The 21,188-nt window shown below is 45.9% G+C and overlaps 1 protein-coding gene across 1 annotated transcript in view; it reads left to right on the top strand.

Moving 5' to 3' along the window:
* Positions 1-21,188, top strand: part of WIPF3 (WAS/WASL interacting protein family member 3) — a 54,643-nt gene that overhangs the window by 24,686 nt on the left and 8,769 nt on the right. The window contains exons 2-6 of the mRNA XM_068972407.1: positions 6,124-6,256; positions 10,200-10,331; positions 13,137-13,886; positions 17,547-17,696; positions 18,643-18,744. Coding sequence (XP_068828508.1) covers positions 6,124-6,256; positions 10,200-10,331; positions 13,137-13,886; positions 17,547-17,696; positions 18,643-18,744 — 1,267 coding nt within the window. The remainder of the gene's footprint in view (positions 1-6,123; positions 6,257-10,199; positions 10,332-13,136; positions 13,887-17,546; positions 17,697-18,642; positions 18,745-21,188) is intronic.

Below are 21,188 nucleotides of genomic sequence, written 5' to 3'. Positions count from 1 at the left end.
ATAGAGTGCTGGGACAATGGGAGCCTTCCCATAAGAGGCAGAAGCTTGAACACAGGCTTGAAAGTATAATTCAGATAGGGAGGATTGCCATACAGTGGAACTGCTTTATAACACCAGTGTGGGTAGGAAAATGTTGGCATTTGCAGGTAAACTCAGCATACGAAATGCAGTCAAGCCCAGGGGTGATATTAATGAGGACTTTGACTTTTTTTACTCCAAGGGAAATGGAAAACCCTTGCAGGTTTTGAGCAGAGTCACCTGATCTGACAGGAGCACTACTAAGGGTAAGCATGTTGTTCTAGGAACAAAACAGAGCTCTTTATCTGGCCTTCCAGGATCAGGAGGCTTCCTGGAAAATAGCCAAGAGACAAGTGTGAAAAGAGCAGAGAGATTAGCTCAAGCTAAGGTCCAGAGGTGAGCTCCAGCATGGAAGGAGAGGTTGGGGCTGGTCACTTGGTTGGGCTTTGTGCAGTGTAAAGGGATTTGAACTTGATCCTGAGGGCAGTGGGGAGCCAGCAAAGTTTTTTACGACATGGCAAGTGACATGTCCCTTATACAGACCACTCAGGTGGCTGTGCAGAGGAGGGCAAGACAGGAGGCAGGAAGACCAGCTGAAGGAATCTGAAAGTGCCTGCATTAATACTGGTGGCCTGCATTAAGTCAGCATCGATGGAGAAAAGGAGCCAGATTCTAGAGTCATCACCAAGGAGAAGTCACTGGGAGTTTGTGATGCAGTGGCTATTGAGAATGAGGAAGAGAGAAGGGTCTGAGATGGCCTCCAGGTCCTTGGGCATGGAGATAGCTGCCAGCATATGGTGACCAAACTGATGCCTCTGGATGAGATGACTTTGACAGATGGAGTTCCTATGGACGTAGAGAATAGGCCCAGACTCCCCTATCACCTATGGCCATAATGAATGGGCCCAAACTCTGCTTCACCTCCTGATAAGGATATGATGCTGTGGGAAGCAGCTCTGTATTCCAGGTAACAGTCCTGGATCTGTAGACAGTTATTTAAGAAACCAGAAAAAGAGGATACAAAGTCCATTTTTAATAGTAGACAGTATCTGAACTTCTGAAAATGAGAAATAAAACTGTTAGATCTCAAAATGCCTCATTATGTAACAGCCTGGCTTGTGCACATTCGGGGTACAGGGAACATTGTGTCAGGCCTGACAGGGGAGAGGTCACGTTCTCTGAAAATATTTCCTGTGTCTCTGTTGGATCTCAGGCTCTCTCTTCTACATAAAGACAGTAGCAGCAGGAGGAAATGAATGCCAGTTCTGACTGTTCTTGGAATTCAGATTTAGTAAAGAAACGCAAGTACGCAGGCTACTGATCCCTGTCTGCCCCCAAGTATAGAGAAGGAAGGGGTAGCTGAGAGCAGGGCTAAGAAACAAGCCGTGTACCTGGAAGCCTGTGTGCTAATTTGAGTTTAACAGCCCCATTGGAGAAGTCACCTTTAGGAGACTGCAAGGCTGGAATCATACTGCATTGATTGAGCTGAGATCATCTTTGAGACAAACAACCTGCTAGATTTTGATTAGTGTTTCTCACAGAAACCGATATCAATCAAGCAGATGACATAGGACAGCAGGGTCACAGTAGCAGGTCAATACGTATTTCACTCCATTTGGGCTAGACTGCCATCCTCCTCTCTCAAACTATACTGAACCCTCATCAACACATTTGCTGGAACGACAAATGGATATGCAAAAGCTCTTATAATTCATCAAGACAGGAGGACAGATACCTCGTTGTCCTTGGCCCACTTAGTACTGTTCTAATCTTCCTGATTTACTACAGTTTTTCAGCCTGTATTTGGAAGGGCCATGGTCTAAATTTGCATTACTCTTCTACCACTTTGCATCTTTTTATGATCCGGGCTATTCCATGGGAAGCTTGCTTTAGAAAAACTGAGTCAACAAAAGCTTTGTGTGGAACTCACAAATTGTCACACTCAATAGCAATGTTAAGAAAGAACAGGCGCAAACGTTCAAATGATAGCTCAGTTCCTTGTTTTGTACGTAGCGGGGGCAGGCAAGCCTGTTGGGTGTGTTTGCCATAGAAAAAGTGTTCAGGAGTGACTCTCTCACTCAATTTTTTTAGTGAACTTGCCAATAAGCAGGATTTACATACAGTAAAAGACTCGGTGAATATATGAAAATCTTCTCTTTCCTGTTTCTGTATCCAGTAACCACAGTAACCAGACCTCTTAGGCTTGATTTTTAAGAAAGCAAATTACAAATGAACTGTTAATAAATATTGCAGGTGGAGGAGAAACACCCACCACAGCAAAATATGGTCTTCAGTGTGCTGGTGAATATGTCCTTAGATGTCCTTTTGTACAAAACCAGTTGAGCTGTGGTCCCCTTAACTATGAAGTTATTTGCTCTTTCCTATCTCACAAAAGACTGAGGATACCTTTACTAATACCAGGTGAGGGAGCGCCCTCTAGTGGAACATCATCAGGGCAGACAGTCAGTTCCGTTCCTTTCAGTCGCTCAGTCATGTCTTTGCGACCCCATGGACTGCAGCACACCAGGCCTCCCTGTGCATCACCAACTCCCAGAGTTTACTCAGACTCATGTCCATTGAGCCGATGATGCCATCCAGCCATCTCATCCTCTTTCATCCCCTTCTCCTCCTGCCTTCAATCTTTCCAGCATCAAGATTTTTTCCAGTGAGTCAGTCCTCATCAGGTGACCAAAGTATTGGAGCTTCAGCTTCAGCATCAGTCCTTCCAATGAATATTCATGACTGATTTCCTTTAGGATGGACTGGTTGGATCTCCTCGCAGTCCAAGGGACTCTCAAGAGTCTTCTCCAACACCGCAGTTTAAAAGCATTAATTCTTCGATGCTCAACTTTTTTATAGTCCAACTCTCACATCCATACGTGACTACTAGAAAAACCATAGCTTTGACTAGATGGATCTTTGTTGGCAGACAGTGGCACACGGAAAAAAGGCAGCAAAGAAGAATGTGGGGCTTCACAGGTAGCACTAGTGGTAAAGAATACACCTGCCAATGCAGGAGGCCCAGGAGATATCAGTTGGATCCCTGGGTCAGGAAGATCCCCTGGAGGAGGAAATGGCAACCCACTCCAGTATTCTTGCCTGGAGAATCCCATGGACAGAGGAGCCTGTGGGCTGCAGTCCACGGGGTCACAGAGTCAGACACGACTGAGCACCCACACACACATACACACACACAGAAGGATGTTGAATCATGATGGGACCTGCCATACCCTCCAGCTGATTTGGAAGATGTTATCAACAAGTCTGTCATGTGGAATTGACAAGAATGTACTGAGGCTTGTGATCAGTAGAAACGCAAATTCACATCATTATTCCAGGGCTTCCCTGATGGCCGGCTCAGTGGTGGGGAATCCACCGGCCAATGCAGGAAACACAGGCTCAATCCCTGATCCAGGAAGACCCTGCCTGCTGTAGATCAACTGTGCCACAACTATTGGGCTTGTGCTCTAGAGCCCAGGAGCCACAACTGCTGAGCTCATGTGCTGCAACTGCTGAAGCCCACAAGCCCTGGAGCCCCTGCTCTTTAACAAGAGCAGCCACTCCCAGGAGAAGCCTGCATACCGCCACTAGGGAGCAGCCCCCACTCTCTGCAGCTAGAGAAAAGCCTGAGAAGCAATGAGGACCTAGTACCGTCCCCCAAAACCATTCCAGGGAGGTACTAGGTGCTTCATGGCACTCACTTTTAAAGCTCTGAATGGGCAAGGTTAAGGAATGGGGGGTGCATTTGGGTAATCAGTTTAAAGATGGAGTTAAAAGACAGTAAGATGAACACCCACACCCCCACTCAGGGATTGTTAGAGTATGGTTCCAGTCGCTTCTTTTAACAGAAGAATGCAAGTCATTGTATTGTTTATCTCATAACTAGGAAGAAAATTACAAAACACTTTCACCCCCTAATCCCGCAACTGTAATGCTAGATTTTTACAAAAATGTTCATACTTCTCTTGACTAGGGTCATGATATTTCTGTTTGCCTTTTATTCCTGTTACTAATTGTTTCTAAATACAAGAGTAAACTTTACCAATCTTAAAATTTTGAAGTTTAAAATGACTTATGGGCCAATGGTTTATAGAGAAAGAGTGTACATGTGCATTCATACATATACGCATAAAAGATGTGTATCGTTAGGACTGGGACCTCTGGCTCATAGCTCAGTTGTTGACCATCATCAGTGAGCTCTTCTCAAGAGGTCAAAAGCATGTTTCCAGGCAACAAGAAACTGACTTTGAAGTTTGTGCCCTTCAAAGCCTGTGTAAGATGCATCACCTGGGCCATGGAGTCAGCTGGTGAAAATGCGGACTCGGCATCTTTTAACTAAAACCGCAATTGCCTTCATTTCCAGTCTGTGACACTGGAGAGTCTTTGGTTGTTCTTTTTGGCAAATGGCCATGTGGAGAAAATGGCTATTGCAGGAGCTTGTATAAGTTCTGTCTGTCCTTCAAGGACCATCTAAGGTCTCCTGTCTTCCTCTAAGCCTGATAAATATATCCTTCCTGAACTCTTGAAGTCTTCCTCTCTGTGCGACTCACGTGGACGCGCAGTCACATGCTGTGCATGAGCGTACCATCTCCCTGGTGCCTGCTTATGCTCTTGAGAGCAAGACCAGTGTGTTATGCATCCTGGGTTTAGCTCATTCACACTCATTCATTCATTCATCCAGTAAACAGTTTTTGAGCCTATCTAGGACCAAGTTTTCTGAAAAGGCAATGGCACCCCACTCCAGTACTCTTGCCTGGAGAATCCCAGGGACGGCAGAGCCTGGTGGGCTGCCATCTATGGGGTCGCACAGAGTCAGACACGACTGAAGCGACTTAGCAGCAGCAGCAGCAGCAGGGCCAAGTTTTACTCGCTGGGGAGGTATTAGGGAACAAAATGAACAAGATCTCTTTCCTAAGAGAGTCTTGTGGGGGTGGTGAATCTGCAACTCATAACCACAATTGGAAATTTTCCACAAGGAATGGTAAGTATAAATGTATACACTGTGACAAACTTACAGGGGATAAAGGAATATGGTGCCCTAAGAGAGAACCCTGGGTAGCCTTATTTAGGTTAGGCGCCAGAAAAGACCTCCAAAGCGATGTTTAAGCTGAAAACCAAAGACATGGTATTCCCCACACAGCAGGTGCTAGAAAGTATTACTCATCTCGAGAAATGTTTAACCAGATCTTAGGTCATGTAATATAAACCTTCTAATTGTGGAGGGTCCTCCTGGCTATGTCTTCTAGTGTGACCTCCCCTCCCTTATTTGCCACCAACCTGTGTATCTTCTTTCTGCTGCTCCCTGGTTCTGATGGCCCATGAAGACCCCGCTGTATCAGCACAAGCTCTAGTGGAAGTGAAACAATCGGACCTCAGTGTTACTTCCAGAGGTTGTTCTCATGAACATGTTTACAAAGCATTATTGTAGTCCAGAGAATACTTGCCCTAACTACAGCACCATGACCTTGATCTCTGTAGTGCTTCAAAATAAAAAGCACATGGCCTTTGGAATTCAGCAGATCTGGGTTAGGACCTAGCCCTGTGACTGGGAAGAGATTTCATAGTCCTTTCTCACCTGTAAGATGAGGGTAAACTCACTTGAAACTCACAAGATTTTATGAGAATTAAATTAACACACTCAGACACAGAGAAGAAAGCAGTCACTAAACTTTCATGGCCATCTCCTGCACTTCTTTCTTTCTGAATTTGGTCCAGGAGGGGACCTGGGGACACCAGGCAGGGTAATTATTCAGAACCTGAGAGCCAGAGTCGGGAACACACAGCCAGAAGCCCAGATAAGTAGATGGGGCTCACCCATGAGGAGGAAAAGGGGCCGTGAATCAGGGCTCTTTAAGATCATGGGAGTTTCAGCACAAGGAAGAATCTGTTCTGGGTCCCCAGGGAGAAGCATGTGAGCAGGGCAGGAGGTAAGCCTCCCGCGAGACCTAAGACCCCTAGATAACTGCACTGGGGAGAGTGATGCAGGGGAGAGCAAACAGGGAAAGCAGAAAAGTATGGGAGGGGAAACTTACCTCAGATAGGACATATGGCTTGCCTGCAAGTGTTATATGGAATTATAATCAAATCCCTCTTATTCCCTTACAGGTAAGTGCAGATGCTTCCAGCTTGAGAAAGGCAGATGCCAAAGGTCGGAGTGCACTGTTGGCTGATATCCAGCAAGGGACTCGCCTCCGAAAAGTCACGCAGATCAATGACCGTAGTGCCCCGCAGATTGAGGGTAAGTGAGCATCCGGCTTGCTAAGAGCCAAGGGCAGGGCATGTGAGGCTCAGCCAGACACTCCTGGCTTGCTCAGGACAGGGCCACAAGTGCTAATCAGGACACACATCTGGCCATCTCAGACCTGCTCAGTGTACAGTCTACATGGGTGAGAGAATCAGAGCTACCTTTCCTGATCTGCTGATGATGTTTAGCATATCTACCATCAACTTTCAAATGCTTTAAAAAAAACTTCATGGTAAAATAATTATTTTAACTGTTTTAAAATAACACAATATAAAACTCATCATTTTGACCATTTTAAAGTGTCCAATTCAGTGGCATTTATATATTCAGTGTTGTTGCAACCATCACCCCTGTCTAGTTCCAGACCATTTCCATCACACCAATAGGAAACCTATACCCATTAGCTAGTGGAGGTGATGGAATTCCAGCTGAGTTATTTCAAATCTTAAAAGATGATGCTGTTAAAGTGCTACACTCAGTATGTCAGCAAATTTGGAAAACTCAGCAGTGGCCACAGGAATGGAAAAGGTCAGCTTTCATTCCAATCCCAAAGAAAGGCAATGCCAAAGAATGTTCAAACTGCTGCACAATTGCACTCTCACATGCTAGCAAAGTAATGCTTAAAATTCTCCAAGCGAGGCTTTAACAGTAGGTGAACCAAGAATTTCCAGGTGTTCAAGCTGGATTTAGAAAAGGCAGAGAAACCAGAGATCAAATTGCCTACATCTGTTAGATCATAGAAAAAGCAAGAGAATTCCAGAAAAACATCTACTTCTGCTTTATTGACTATGCTAAAGCCTTTAACTGTGTGGATCACAACAAACTGTGTAAAATTCTTAAAGAAATGGGAATTCCAGACCACCTTACCAGCATCCTGAGAAATCTGTATGCAGGTTAAGAAACAACACCTAGAACCAGACATGTAACAATGGACTGGTTCCAAATTGGGAAAGGAGTACGTCAAGGCTGTATATTTTCACCCTGCTTATTTAACTTCTATGCAGAGTGTATCATGTGAAATGCTGGGCTGGATGAAACACAAACTAAAATCAAGATTGCCAGGAGAAATATCAAACCTCAGATATGCAGTTGACACCACCCTTATGGCGGAAAGTGAAGAGGAACTAAAGAGCCTCTTGATGAAAATGAAAGAGGGGAGTGAAAAAGCTGACTTAAAACCCAACATTAAAAAATGAAGATCATGGCACCTGGTCCCATCACTTCATGGGAAATAGATGGGGAAACAATGGAAACAGTGAGAGACTGTTTTCTTGGGCTCCAAAATCACTGCAGATGCTGATTGCAGACATGAAATTAAAAGACACTTACCCCTTGGAAGAAACACTATGACCATCCTAGACAGCATATTAAAAAGCAGAGACATAACTTTGCCAGCAAAGGTCAATATAGTCAAAGCTATAGTGTCTCCAGTGGTCATGTATGCATGTGAGAGTTGGACCATAAAGAAGGCTGAGCACTGAAGAATTGACGTTTTTGAACTGTGGTATTGGAGAAGACTCTTGAGAGTCCCTTGGACTCCAAGGAGATAGAACCAGTCAATCCTAAAGGAAATCAACAGTGAATATTCATTGGAAGGACTGATGCTGAAGCTGAAACTCCAATACTTTGGTCACCTGATGAGAAGAACTGACTCACTGGACAAGACTCTGATGCTGGGAAAGATTGAAGGCAGGAGGGAAAGGGGACTACAGAGGATGAGATGGTTGGATGGCATCACCGACTCAATGGACATGAATTTGAGCAAGCTCCAGGAGTTGGTGATGGACAGGAAAGCCTGGCGTGCTGCAGTCCATGGGGTCACAAAGAGTCAGACATGACTGAGCAACGGAACTGAACTGAACTGAAGATTTGATCGTATGGATGTTCAATGATGTATTTATCCATTGTGAAGTAACATTTAAAGATCACTTGTGCTATGTCAACATAATCCTCAAATTGAATGAGCAAAAAATTCAAGTCTCAACCCTAACAAATGCAAAGATTTTATTTTCCATAAGGAAAAATATTTCTGCCGAATTCTCTCACAGAATCACATGACTATAAGTTTCTATGTCTTCTAGAGTATGATGGAGTAAAAGGAGCCTTGTTCCTGCCATCAGATGACCCATGTTGAGTTCTGATTCTGCCACCGTGCACACCAGGGAAACCTCTCTGAGACTCAGTTTGCTCATCTGCAAAACGGGGGGAGATAATAATACCTGCTCTCTTTTTTGATCAAGATTGTTGAAGGCTGAAATAATATTACAGTGAAAGAAAGTGAACATGAAAGTCCCTCAGTTACATCCAACTCTTTGTGACCCCATGGACTATATAGTCCATGGAATTCTCTAGGCCTGAATACTAGAATGGGTAGCCTTTCCCTTCTCAGGGGGATCTTCCCAACCCAGGGATCGAACCCAGGTCTCCCACATTGCCGACAGATTCTTTACCAGCTGAGCTACAAGGGAAGCCTGGTATATACAAAGTATGGCACAAACCAGTACAATATTGTAAAGTAATTAGCCTCCAATTAAAATAAATAAATTTTAAAAAAAGAAAAGTAAAAAAAAAGAAATATATCCAAATATAAGGTGTTATTATGGCTCCATATATTTTGCAATGATACATGATGGTTATTCTCAAAGACAGTCCTAAAATATAATTGTATCTAATATCTGTAATTATATATGTCAATGTACGTGAATAGGCAAATTATTTTAAGAAACATGTTCAGCACTGATACAATAAAAATTAGTTCTGGCTAGACCCACCATCTAATTAGTTAAGCCTAACTCAGTGGACATGAATTTGAGCCAGCTCTGGGAGCCAGTGGAGGACAGAGGAGCCTGGCATGCTGCAGTCCATGGGATCACAAAGAATTGGACATGACTTAGTGATTGAACAACAAACAAGTTAACAGATCAATTCATTTTATTGGGACACTCATTTCTTTATCATTCTAGTGAAGAGGTAATGTTTAATGTTAATACTAGGAATAATCTGGCCACACTCCTCCACCAGTAGGCACTGTGCCCTGATTTCTCTGTGCATATTAGCTTCAGGCTGTGAACAATGTCTGCCAGAAATTCTTGTAAGCTCAATGTCTTTACATTTTATGTAGTTGCTAATCACACACATCTGGAAGGCTGGAATTAGTGACATCTCTCAGGAGCTCATGAGCTTTCTTTCCTATAGGAAAAAAATAAAAAAGTGCAGGGAAGAGCACTAGGCCCAGGGAGTGGGAGTTGGGGAAACAGAGAATGAAAATGCCAAAGAAGAAATCACTGCAGACCTTTACTTCCTGCTTGCAAATCCTGGACCAGGCTCTGTGGACCAGAAGTTAAAATTACTGCCTAAATTAAATCTATGGGTTTTCTTCGTCTAGTCCTCCCACAACAGTCAAGTGAAAATGGGGTCAGCTCTTTACCTACAATGTTTGGGTTTTCTAATTTAAAAGGTGACATCTACTAAATGGTTTTCCCAGGTGGCTCCGTGGTAAAGAATCTGCCTGCCAATGCAGGAGATGCAGGTTCAGTCCCTGGATTGGGAAGATCCCCTGGAAGAGGAAATGGCAACCCACTCCAATATTCTTGCCTGAAAAAATCCCGTGGCAGAGGAGCCTGGTGGGCTACAGTTCATGGGATTACAAAGAGTCCACAGACTGCACGCACACACACACATCTACTAAATGGCAGTATAGCGATGCCTTTGTTTTGATCCTTTTTCAGAATGGTCACTACTGATGGGTCTTTGGTAGCCTGGAGAGGGTGGCAGACAGGCCAGGGCACAAGGCAGGGGTTCTTGAGAAAGATGTTGAGTAGGAGAAGGGTAACACTGGCGGGGGGAGAAGGGAAGGCTGCCACGGGCAGTGTTAGACCATGGCCAGGGTGAGAGCTGGCCGCTCAGGTCCACATCTACTTGCCTCTTCTCTCTCCAGGTTCTAAAGGAACCAACAAAGAAGGAGGAGGGCCTGCCAATTCTCGAGGGGGGAGCACACCTCCAGCCCTGGGAGATCTGTTTGCTGGAGGCTTTCCAGTCTTACGCCCGGCAGGCCAGAGGGATGCAGCAGGTAAGGAAGAGTTCGAATTGGCTCTGTTTGACTCTTATCTCCTGATGACAGGGCATAAGTGACATGTTTAGAGGAAACAGTCACGTAGTAGGAGATCACCTCTTTGGAAGCATAAGTACTAGAAGTTTTCAAAACACAGAATTGTTTCCAAGAGATCTTTGAAATCCTCATCCTGTTTAAATCATCCCATTGTAATCACTGAAGAAGGAGTTGCCATAGTGTGGCATGTTTAGCAATGGTGTGATCGTGGCCCACACTGCAAAGTATGGATGTAAATCACAATAGAAGGTCTTCGTGACGTCACTGTGGACTCACTGGCAGTGTGAGTTGTGATGGGTCTCTAGCATCATGTCTGTTACGTGTTGCCATGTAACAAACCCTAGACATCACTGGCTTGTATAGAATGTGTGATGAGACTTCCATGCAATACGAGGTCTCCTGGAAACATACACAGATGGGAGGAGGAAGACATATTTCACCTTTTGATAAACACCCAGGCTCAAAAACTGATTCCTTCCATGTCAGCAAAGCCCCTGTGATGCTCTCGAGGTGGCCTTTCCCTACCGCTTCATGGTCTGCTCTTGTGTTTCCAGTTGGATTTCGAGGGTTTGCGTTCATGTGATGAAGGAAACCCTGCCCTTGGTGCTCACTGTCAGAGCCCTGTCTGCTGCCTGGTTTCCTCGCCAGAGCTGATTCTGACTCCTGTGGGTCTCCCCTTGAACTCGCTCTGCTCAGCTCTCTGCTTCATCCCAGAATGGGCATGCACACAAGCTGGGCAAGGATTTGTGCTGTCCTTGCTTCTGCTGCTCACATGGTGATACAAACGGGTTTGCCCATCTCTCATTAGGTTGGCCGTTTAGTAAGTAGAGGCTCCTGTACTTTAAATGACCCACTTTAAGGGTTTTGGAATCTCAGATACATGGTGCTCTCAGACACTTAAAAACTTAAGATTAGTTATTCAGGGATTGATTCTGCTACTCAGCCTTGTTACCTCTTTAAAGTCATCTGGCTGGTGGGTAGAGAGGGAGGCCTTGCCTTGTCTGGAGAGCTGCCTAGGTCCTCCATCTTCATCCCTGTGGACTACTGAAAACAGGCTGGAGCACTTGGAGGCAGGAATCTCTGAGGCTGACACCTACCCTGGACCTTATAGAAAATGTCTCACGCTGGAATCACAGGTGGTAGATCCTGACCCTGAAAAGGCCAGGTGGGGACCTCCTGCTGCTGCTCATGGACAGTCAGCCATTCTGGCAATGCTTGCCTTAGCACCCTGGTGGAACCAAGTCCGCCAGGGTGGATGCGTATGTGTAAAGATATTATCTCCTCCACAGCGATCTAAAAGAAAATTTCAGCAGAGGAATAATGACAGCTCCACCCTGCCTCCAGAAGAGCGTTCCACAGTTGAGACTCATGTCATGAGTCACGTGTCCAGGTGGCTGTCGCATCATAGCAAGAGTAGGGTCATCCGTTTGGAAAGCCAGAGTTACTGTGGTCCTGCTCACTTAGTTTTAGCCCCAGAGTCACCTCTTCCATGCCCTTCCGTGATCGGCCTGCCTTTTGGCACCAAGTACTTTTAGCACCTGGTTTGGTAAACACACTGGAGACTCAGGGACTGAAAAGCAGAACCACCAACAGCTGCTGGCATTATAATTTGATATGAAACCTGTGTTTCCTATTCTGCAGCACCAGGAAGCTGAAGGTGTGAGAAGCAAACGTTTTCTAGTGGTTTCCAAATATTTTCATACAGATTATAAAATATACAGGTGCTGAAAAATGTATTCCCAAAAATCCCTTTTAGGGAAAGTGTATTTATTTGGAAGAAATGTCTTAATATGCCTCCTAAGTGGAGTGATACTCCAAGGACATATTTAAGTGACTGCAGAACTTTTGTGCAGTAAACAAAAGGGACTTTTTTTTTACTTTGAAGTGACAGAGGGGGGAAAAAAGGGTAAGAAGTGGCAAGTAGGGTGAAAGTGTGTGCAAAGAGTGAGGAGGCCCCAACCAGGGAGCACCCTCCACCTGAGTCTTCCATGACATCCACCACACACAAATGCTTACTGTGAGCAAGTTGTTGTTGCTGTTGGCAGTGGATTTAAAGAGACATTGGATTTCAATTTGGGGTTGATGTGGTGAAGGATCTACACGGTAAGAAAACCAGGAGATCAGGAGACAGCAAGCCGCTTAGAAATGGGCAAAAGCCCTTGGGAAAGGAATCTTTGATTTTCCAGAGGGTATGGAACCGGGAGGTTCAAGGTCATTGGACCTGCATCGCCAAAGCAGGGTGTATTCCCATTGACTTTCCAATCACCTAATATATTCAGGGAATCTTGAATCTCCTCTCAAGTCAGAAACAAAGTCCATATTCACAAAATGCTGGAGTGAGGAAAACCTCCCTCGTCAGGAGCTTCTGGTTGGTACACCCGCAGACGCGGCTGACGGGCCTAGAGCATATCAGGGTGAGGGTGACGGTGGCCTTGAGGGGAGGAAGGGTGAAGGAGGCCACGGCAGGCCTACACGCTGGTCAGAGGGTGGAGGTGGGATACAGCAGGCAGCCGGTGCCACAGCCGCAGTCTGGCAGCTCCAGCTGGGCTTGTCTCACCGGAGGCCAGTGTGTTTCTGCAGGCAAGGGCCTTGGGCCGGCCCTCTTGTGTGCCAGCTGCTCCACCTGCAGCCTCCAGTGGAGGGAAGAGAATGACCAGCATGCGGTTCACTGAGGTCGTGCTGGACAGAGCCCTTCGCTAGGGCGCACACCCTGGGGTCTCTCCCAGTTCTACCCGCTGAGCTAACCCAGAATTCTTTCACTTTCAGGTGGCAAGACCGGCCAGGGCCCTGGCTCCCGAGCGCCTTCTCCACGGCTTCCCACCAAGACTATCAGCGGCCCGTTCCACCCCCCTGCCTCTCCCAGGCTAGGCAACGCCTCTGAAGGGCACGGCGTGGCCAGGGCGGCGCCCCCTCGCCCCAGCATGCCCGCTCCACCTCCCCCCACCCCGCCCCCACCGCCCCCGCCCCTACCCCCACCCCTGCCCCCGACCTCCCCGGTCAAAGCTCCGCTGGTGTCCCCCGCTGGCCCACCGACCAAAGGGAGCCCCCCGGTGGTTCCACCACCTCTGCTCTGCACACCGCCGCCTCCTCCCCCGCCCCCCCCGCCACTCCCGCCGCCCCCGGCCTTGGGTCCCAGTGACAAGTCAGCGAAGCCCCAGCTAGCCCCCTTGCACCTACCGCCCGTCCCGCCCCCGCTCCCTCTGCTCCCTCCCTGTGGGCACCCCGGGCTCAATGCAGACGCTGCCAGCCCTGCCCAAGATGTACGGGAGCCTCCCGCCCCGCCGCCCCCGCCACCTCCACTCCCCCTTTACGCCTCATGCACCCCCAGATCCTCTTTGCCTGCGCCCCCTTTGCCAAGTGCTAACAGCAGCAGTGAAGTCCCACCCCCGCTGCCCCCCAAGTCCCCCAGCTTCCAGGCCCAGCCACCCAAGCCCAGCGGGCAGGCCTTGCCGGCGCCGCCCGCCCCTCCGGGATCTCAGCCATTCCTGCAGAAGAAGAGGCCCGGCCGAGGCCCCGGTAAGCGCTGCTGTTCCGGTCCAGGGTTGTCGTCTCGGAGGATCATTTTTTTGACCGTTGGCAGCAGCTCTGGAGGTGCTATGGACACCCCCAGAGGCCTGCACCTGTGGCCCACTTGAGAAAACCTCCAGGACGTCTTAACTCTGAATTTTGTTTTAGATCAGACCTGTTCAGTGCCCTGTGGAGCAAGAAAAACTTGTGTTATATGACTTTATGCTGAGGTATTCAGGTTAGAGACAGGAAACCAGGGTAAGGGAGGCTGGAAGACTTGTCCAAGGTGGTGCAGACCACAAGCTAGGGATTCTGGCCTTAATCACCTTGCCATGACTAGCTGTGTGACCCAGGGCGATTCCTCAGCCTCTCTGTGCTTTCTTTTCATCTGTGAAATGGGCATAGCAATGATTCTCCCCTCATGCAGTTGTCAGAACAGTGAGATCTAGAAAAGTCTGTTTGTTTTTACTATCACCATTCCCCTGGTTGGGACAGCTATAAGTGCAATTGTTTCCAGAACCAGCTCTCCTGTGTAATTTTTGTCTGAGTTATAGTCTGGCTTCCAGCCAGGATTTTCATCGATCCTGAGTAGATTAGTTTAGCATTCTGCCATATTTTTGGCAGGTTCTCCAGCTGACTCAGGAAAACTGAGGGTCCATATTTTCAGCCAGACTTTAAAAATAATCCCTTCATGTTTCCAGCAGAGATGATCTGGATTGAATATACGTGCTCCATGACTATGATTTCCATGAAGTGATGAGGCTTCAGTCACCTTCGGTGTCCTAAATGGAAAGCACACTACACATTCACACACACCCATGTACACACACACATACACACATGCATGCTGAGTCTTTGTGACCCTAGACTATAGCCCGCCAGGCTCCTTTGTCCATGGGGACTGGAGTGGGTTGCCATGCCCTCCTCCAGAGGATCTTCCTGACCCAGGGATCGAACTCACATCTCTTGCAATTCCTTCGTTGCCGGCAGATTCTTTACCACTGAGCCATAGGGGAAGCACCCCCACATACACACAGACACACACATACACTAATAAATATATGCACACACTCATCAAAACCTACATCCACACACATAGCCCAACATATATCCACAATTATACACACAGGCTCATATTCCTTGATTTTTCAGAAAAAAAAATTTTTTGAGAAGACATTCTTTTTATTAATTGAAGCATAATTGATTTAAAATGTTATATTAGTTTCAGGTATACAACATAGTGAGTCTATATTTTTATAGAGGATACTTCATTTAAAGTTACTGTAAGATATTGGCTATGTTCCCAGAGCTGTACATTACATCCTTGTGTCTTATTTATTTTATACCTTGTAGTGGGTACCTCTTAATCCCCTTCCCCTATCTTGCCCTGCCCCCCACCCCTCCCTACTATAACTGCCAGTTTACTACAAAGATAATTTTTATCTTTTATTTACAAAGATAATTCTCTGTATCTTTGAATCTGCAGAAAATCTTTTGATGCAGAAAGTTTCTTAAATATATATACTTGAATTAAAAATAATACAAGCTCATTGTAGAGCAAATAGAAAAAAATGAAATCACCCACAATAACATCACCCAAAAGTAAAAACTATCATATTTGGATGTGTTTCTTTTTTTCTTTTAACATACCTACATATTTACATGGTTAATACGATTTTGTATATACTATTTTCTATTGTTTTTATTTAAAATAATATTAAAAGCAATTTTGATGTAATTTGATATTTGTGAAATTGTTAAAATGTATCTATAAGCATATTAATATAGTTGCTATGTACCATATTTTTAGTGTTAAGATATTTAAGTTGATTCCATTTTTTGTTATTAGAAATAATATTGCAGGAAATACATTTATAGCAATTGTAGTCTACATTTTAGATTTTTATTTTAAAGGATAAGATCCTGAAAGGGAGTTCCTGGTACAAAAAGCAAGGATATTTTTAAGGCTTTTGATCACCAGAGATAAGATTTTAATCATTCTCTTCTCAACTGACTAACCATAACGTCCAGCATTAGTACTAGTGAGCCCCTTCTGAGGCTCATGATTCCTAAATGTTTAAGATAGATAGGGTGAAAAAAATCAGTGCTTTAGATTCAGAGAGATTTGAGTTCAAATCCTGCCTTCCCACCCTCTTCTGTTTTTAATGTCCTTGAACCTTGCTTTTTTAAATTTGACAAACGGAAATAGTAACAATAACACCTTTTACAAAGGATTGTTATACATACCAAGTAAGGAAGTATGCCTGGAGTGCTTTGCCTGGGGAGAGGGGTAGCTAGGGGCTCAGCAGCCTGACTTCCTTCTCTGACCAAGTGGAGAGGCAGCTTCTCACCCAGAAGAGGGGTCCACAGCCCCTTATCTTCTTTAGTCCCCTTGTGGGAATAAGTAAATCCTAGTGGATCCTGGTACAGAGGAAGGGAAGACCGGCAAGGAAGAGGAGGGAGACAGAAAGGGAAGGGCAGAGGGTGGAGCTGAGGGGCAAGGCGCACTGATGGCCGTGGGGAGGCCAGCTTCGGCGCTGCAAACCGGATGCCGGGATGGGTGCTTGTCTGGCCTCTTCCACTATGTCTTTGGACGTGAAACTTGGCTTTCCACGAACAACATGAGGGTAATTTCTGCTCAGACCAACCACAGGGAAGAGTAGGAGATTGTACTTGTGAACATCTTGGCACAGATACTGATGGTGCAGTTGTCATCATTTCAAGAGCAAAGTGAAGAGTCGAGTACCCGAGTTGATGTGCCAAGGCAGCAGGTGATTAACTGCCAAATGAGTCACGGGAAGAAGTCATGCAAAGGAGATCATCAGGGAAGAATTCATGAAGTAGGTGGGATTTGAATTGGGCCCTGGGGGCCAGGTAGGCTTTAAATTAACTGGAAGGAGAAACAAAGGACTAAAGTGCAGGAGAATGAGTGTGAGCAGAAACGCAGGGGCAGGAGCAAGCCCCCGCCAGCCTGCTCATCCAGCCCCACCCCAAGTCTCACCTACAGAGAGTCCTTCCCTTGCATAGGATTGTGCAGTATCTTCACTTCTTTGGGCTGTACCATCTGATGACAAGGGTTGATACTATCATAGCAGCTAATATTCATTGAGCCCCTACTACATGCCACTTTAATTAAATCAACTCGCTTAATACAGTCCATGGAATTCTCCAGGCCAGAATACTGGAGTGGGTAGCCTTTCCCTTTTCCAGGGGGTCTTCCCAACCCAGGGACTGAACCCAGGTCTCCCGCATTGCAGGTGGATTCTTTATCAGCTGAGCCACCAGGGAAGCCCAAGAATACTGGAGTGGGTAGCCTATCCTTTCTCCAGCAGATCTTCCCGACTCAGGTATTGAACCTGGGTCTCCTGCATTGCAGGTGGATTCTTTACCATCTGAGCTACCAGGGAAGCCCAAGAATGTGTATATATATTATTATTCTCATTTTATGGATGAGGAAACTGAGGCATAAAGAGGTGGTGTTATTACTCCAGCAGGAGGACTGGGACAGAGTCCCAAGAAGGTTGGCTCGAGAGGCTGCCTTTTCACCATCATTTCATCTTACACCCAAAGATCTCAATACCTCACCTCCCCCAGATTATAGCATCTACCATCCTAGCATCTTCCATCTGAAAGTCCTGTATCTGAATACACTATCATCTTCTCTGCCAGGGACCGGTGGGGGAAAACTCAACCCACCCCCAGCACCCCCTGCGAGGTCACCCACCACTGAGCTTTCCAGCAGGAGCCAGCAGGCCCTAGCCTGGACCCCGACCCAGCAGCCCGGAGGTCAGCTGCGGAATGGAAGCCTGAACATCATTGGTGAGTGGGGTAAAGAACAACCTACAGGTTGTGTTAAATAGCGTTTCTTTTGAGGCTTTCTGGGGGAGGGGTTCCAGAATCTACTCCCCAACCTTCTGATTGAGACTACAGAGAGAGAAGAAAACCAGCATTTAAGTTGTGTGTGTGTGTGTGCATGCACGCATGGACGTGCATGCGTGCACACCTGTCTCCATGGAGAAATCAGACGTAAGCCTGACAGACTGATTTGCACAAGGTGAGAGGATGGATGGAAGGCCCACCAGCAGAGGAACAATTAAGGCAAACCTGTGGAACTAGGAAGGAAAGTCATCTGGGGTCAGGTGTGACCAAGAATCTTTGGACCCCTTGGTGGGCTGAGCTACTGTCACACCCAAACCCTAGATCACAAAGCAGGGACTCAACTCATAAAAGAGCCACAAGACCCTTCTCCTCTTGCCATCAGGGGGTCATGGAAGAACCCATTTGCTTTGGGAAGTCCTGATCCCCAACTGAACACAGGCTGGGCTCCTTCCCACCAGCCAGGCTGAGGACTCCTGTTCTTTCTACCCCTCTCCACCCCTCCTAGAGTCCTCCTCAGGAGCACAGGAAGGACTGCAGGCCACAGGGACTTGGCTGGGCCTTTGTTGCTGCCAGATTCCCCACCTCTGACTGTGGGCCCTGGATAGGCCTGTGGCACTTCTGCTCCCTTTGGAAGCTTCCTTAAGACATTGGTTGAAGGAAGTTGGGTGGATGATGGGAAGAGTCTGTGACTTCACTTGTCCTGATTCCCCCTTGTCCCAGATAAGTATTAATAGTAAAAGTTAAGAGGTGAATGGATGTCTTAGAAGAGAATAGCCCTGCCATTAAAAACTTGCACTGAGCAGGCAAACCTGTTTGCTCCTGGAAATTATTAAAACTCGGATCATCGTAGTAATGAGAGTGATTTTGCGATTTCCCTTGTGTGCAGATGACTTTGAATCTAAATTCACGTTCCATTCCATGGAAGATTTTCCTCCTCCAGATGAGTATAAACCATGCCAGAAGATTTACCCCAGTAAGATCCCCAGAAGTAAGTACCACCTCGCTAAGACTCCTGGTTTTCCCTGACCCTCCAGAATTAGGTGCTTGGGTGTGTGGCACGGACAGGCCACAGGCTATACAAAAGAACTCTGAGTATCTACCTGGGCCTGGGTGGATGATGTGGCACCAAGAAGAAGGAGCAGGAAAGGAGCTGGTTTCAGGCAGAGACAAGGTTATCAGTCAGGGCAAGTGGATGCGCCTGTGGGGCTGCAAGGTAAAGGTGACCTGGACCAGGTTGAGCAGGGGGTACTCAGGTCTGAGGCTGAGGGGTAAGGTCAGGAGTGGCAACCTGCTTTGCAGGTCATCAGAGCCTTATCCTAAGCCAGGGATTAACAAATATTTTCTTTAAAGGGCCAGAGAGGACATGTCTGAGGTTCTGCTGGCCATCTGGTCTCCATCACAACAATTCACCTCTGCTGTTTCGGCATGACAGCAGCCGTAGACATCACATAAAGAAATGGGCGTTGCTGTCTGCCAGTAAAACTTTATTTGGGAAGGCAGGCACTGGCTGCATTTGGTCTTCTGGCTGTATTTTGCTAATCTCTGCCCTAAATCACTACAAAAGAAGAGTTTTAAAAGTCTTTCTGTTATATAGCCTTTCTCAGTAAGTGCTGTGTAGTTCTTCAACCTTCAGACTCTAGTAGATTCTAATCCAAGTTGGCTACATTTGGAGCCCAAGGTAACTAGTCTTATCCCTGAGAATAGAAGAAAAGCTTTACCCCACACAGCTTACCAGGGTACACAGGTGGCAGTCTGTGCTGTGATCCCCTCCGTTCAGAGAAATGTTCAAATCAGTGTCCACACCAGAATAATCTCCTGGTGATCAAGAAGTAGTAGTTTAAAAATAAACCCAACCTACTCATGAGTGGACATCTTACAGACGAGAAAGGGCATTTGCCATTTCAAAAAGAAGATAGGCTTTGGGAATGATATGGCATTGCTGGGCATGAAATATTGCAGGAGCCTCCTAGCACAATTAAATGAGCCTGTCCCTGCCATTCCTGGGAGAGAGAACCGCGGAGAGAACCTTGTTGATTATGTGAGTGTGAGCCTGATACAGTTCATGCTTATCTGATTACATTTCTTCTTACAGTCTTCCTCTTGTATTTCTGCCATTGACCTGTAACCCAAGATTAGAGGTCTTCATGGTCTGGGAGATGACTTTGGCTCCATCAGATGAGGCTATTTCCATGCTCTTTTGTGACATTTCTGGAGCTCTGTCTCTATCTGCTTGCCTGCTTTCTCTCTGTCCTTCTGACGCACAGCACACAAACCCCCTAAGGCTTCGTGCTTTCGGTGCTGTCTTCCCTGTCTCCACTCTGCAAGTATGAGCTGTTTCTTTCTTTAGTAGATGACTTTGTCCAGTTTTTTTAAATGTTTTTTAAAATGCATTAGGTTCCTCAATTCACTAAACAGAATTACCATATGACCTAGCAATTCCACTCGAAAGAATTGAAAGCAGGTGTTCAAACAAGATATCTGACAGGTATTCATAACTATTCACAATAGCCAAAAGGTGAAAAGTACCCGAATGCCCAACAAATGGTAAATAGATAAACCAAAGGCTGTGGAGCCATGCAGTGAAATATTATTGGACAGTAAGAAGGAATGAAGCAGTGATACCTGCTCCAACATGGATGGACCCTGATAACACTATGCTAAGTGAAAGAAGCAGACATAAAGGCCACATATTGTGGGATTCCAGTGATACGAAATACCTGAAATAGATCAATCCAAAGACACAGAAAGTGGATTTAGCAGTTGCCAAGGGCAGGAGGGTATGGAGAATGGGGAGTGACTACTAATGGGTATGGGTTTCCTTTGGGGCTGATGAAAATGTTCTGCAACAAGGTAGTGCTGATGACTACATAACCATGGGAATGTATTAAATGTTGTTAATAGAAAATTTTATATTATATGTATTTTACCACAATAAAAAGAAAGTGCAAAACCCTATCACTAGGAATCTTTGGGAAAATGCATAGCTCACAAATATTCATTAACTTTAATGACGATAGTAAGGGTGAAGTCATCATCGTATGGACAGATACTTATTAAGCCCCTTAGCACTGCCGAGATTTAGATAAATGATCCCGTTGATCTATCCATGAGAGAGTCACGTGCTGGTGAAGGAAGAGAGGACAGACAGACACTGAAATATAAAATTTCACTCTGGTGTTCCCAGCCAGACTGTCCTCATCATGGTCAGTTCACTGGGAAAGTGGCTGATTGATTGTTTTCATCCCAACTCCTTTTTTCTTTACATTTAATTGTGGTTTAAAAAATAGATAACATGAAATCTACCATCCTAACCATTTTTGTGTATACAGTCCAGTAGTGTGAAATGCATTTACACTCCTGTACAACCAGTTTCCAGAGCTCTTTTCATCTTGCAAAACTGAAACTCTATACCCATTAAACAATTCCCCGTTC

The sequence above is a fragment of the Capricornis sumatraensis genome, chromosome 5 (genome assembly GCF_032405125.1).
Source record: "Capricornis sumatraensis isolate serow.1 chromosome 5, serow.2, whole genome shotgun sequence".
Taxonomy (NCBI): domain Eukaryota; kingdom Metazoa; phylum Chordata; class Mammalia; order Artiodactyla; family Bovidae; genus Capricornis; species Capricornis sumatraensis.
Note: the sequence above shows the minus strand (reverse complement) of the source record. Positions and strands in the feature narration are given on the sequence as shown.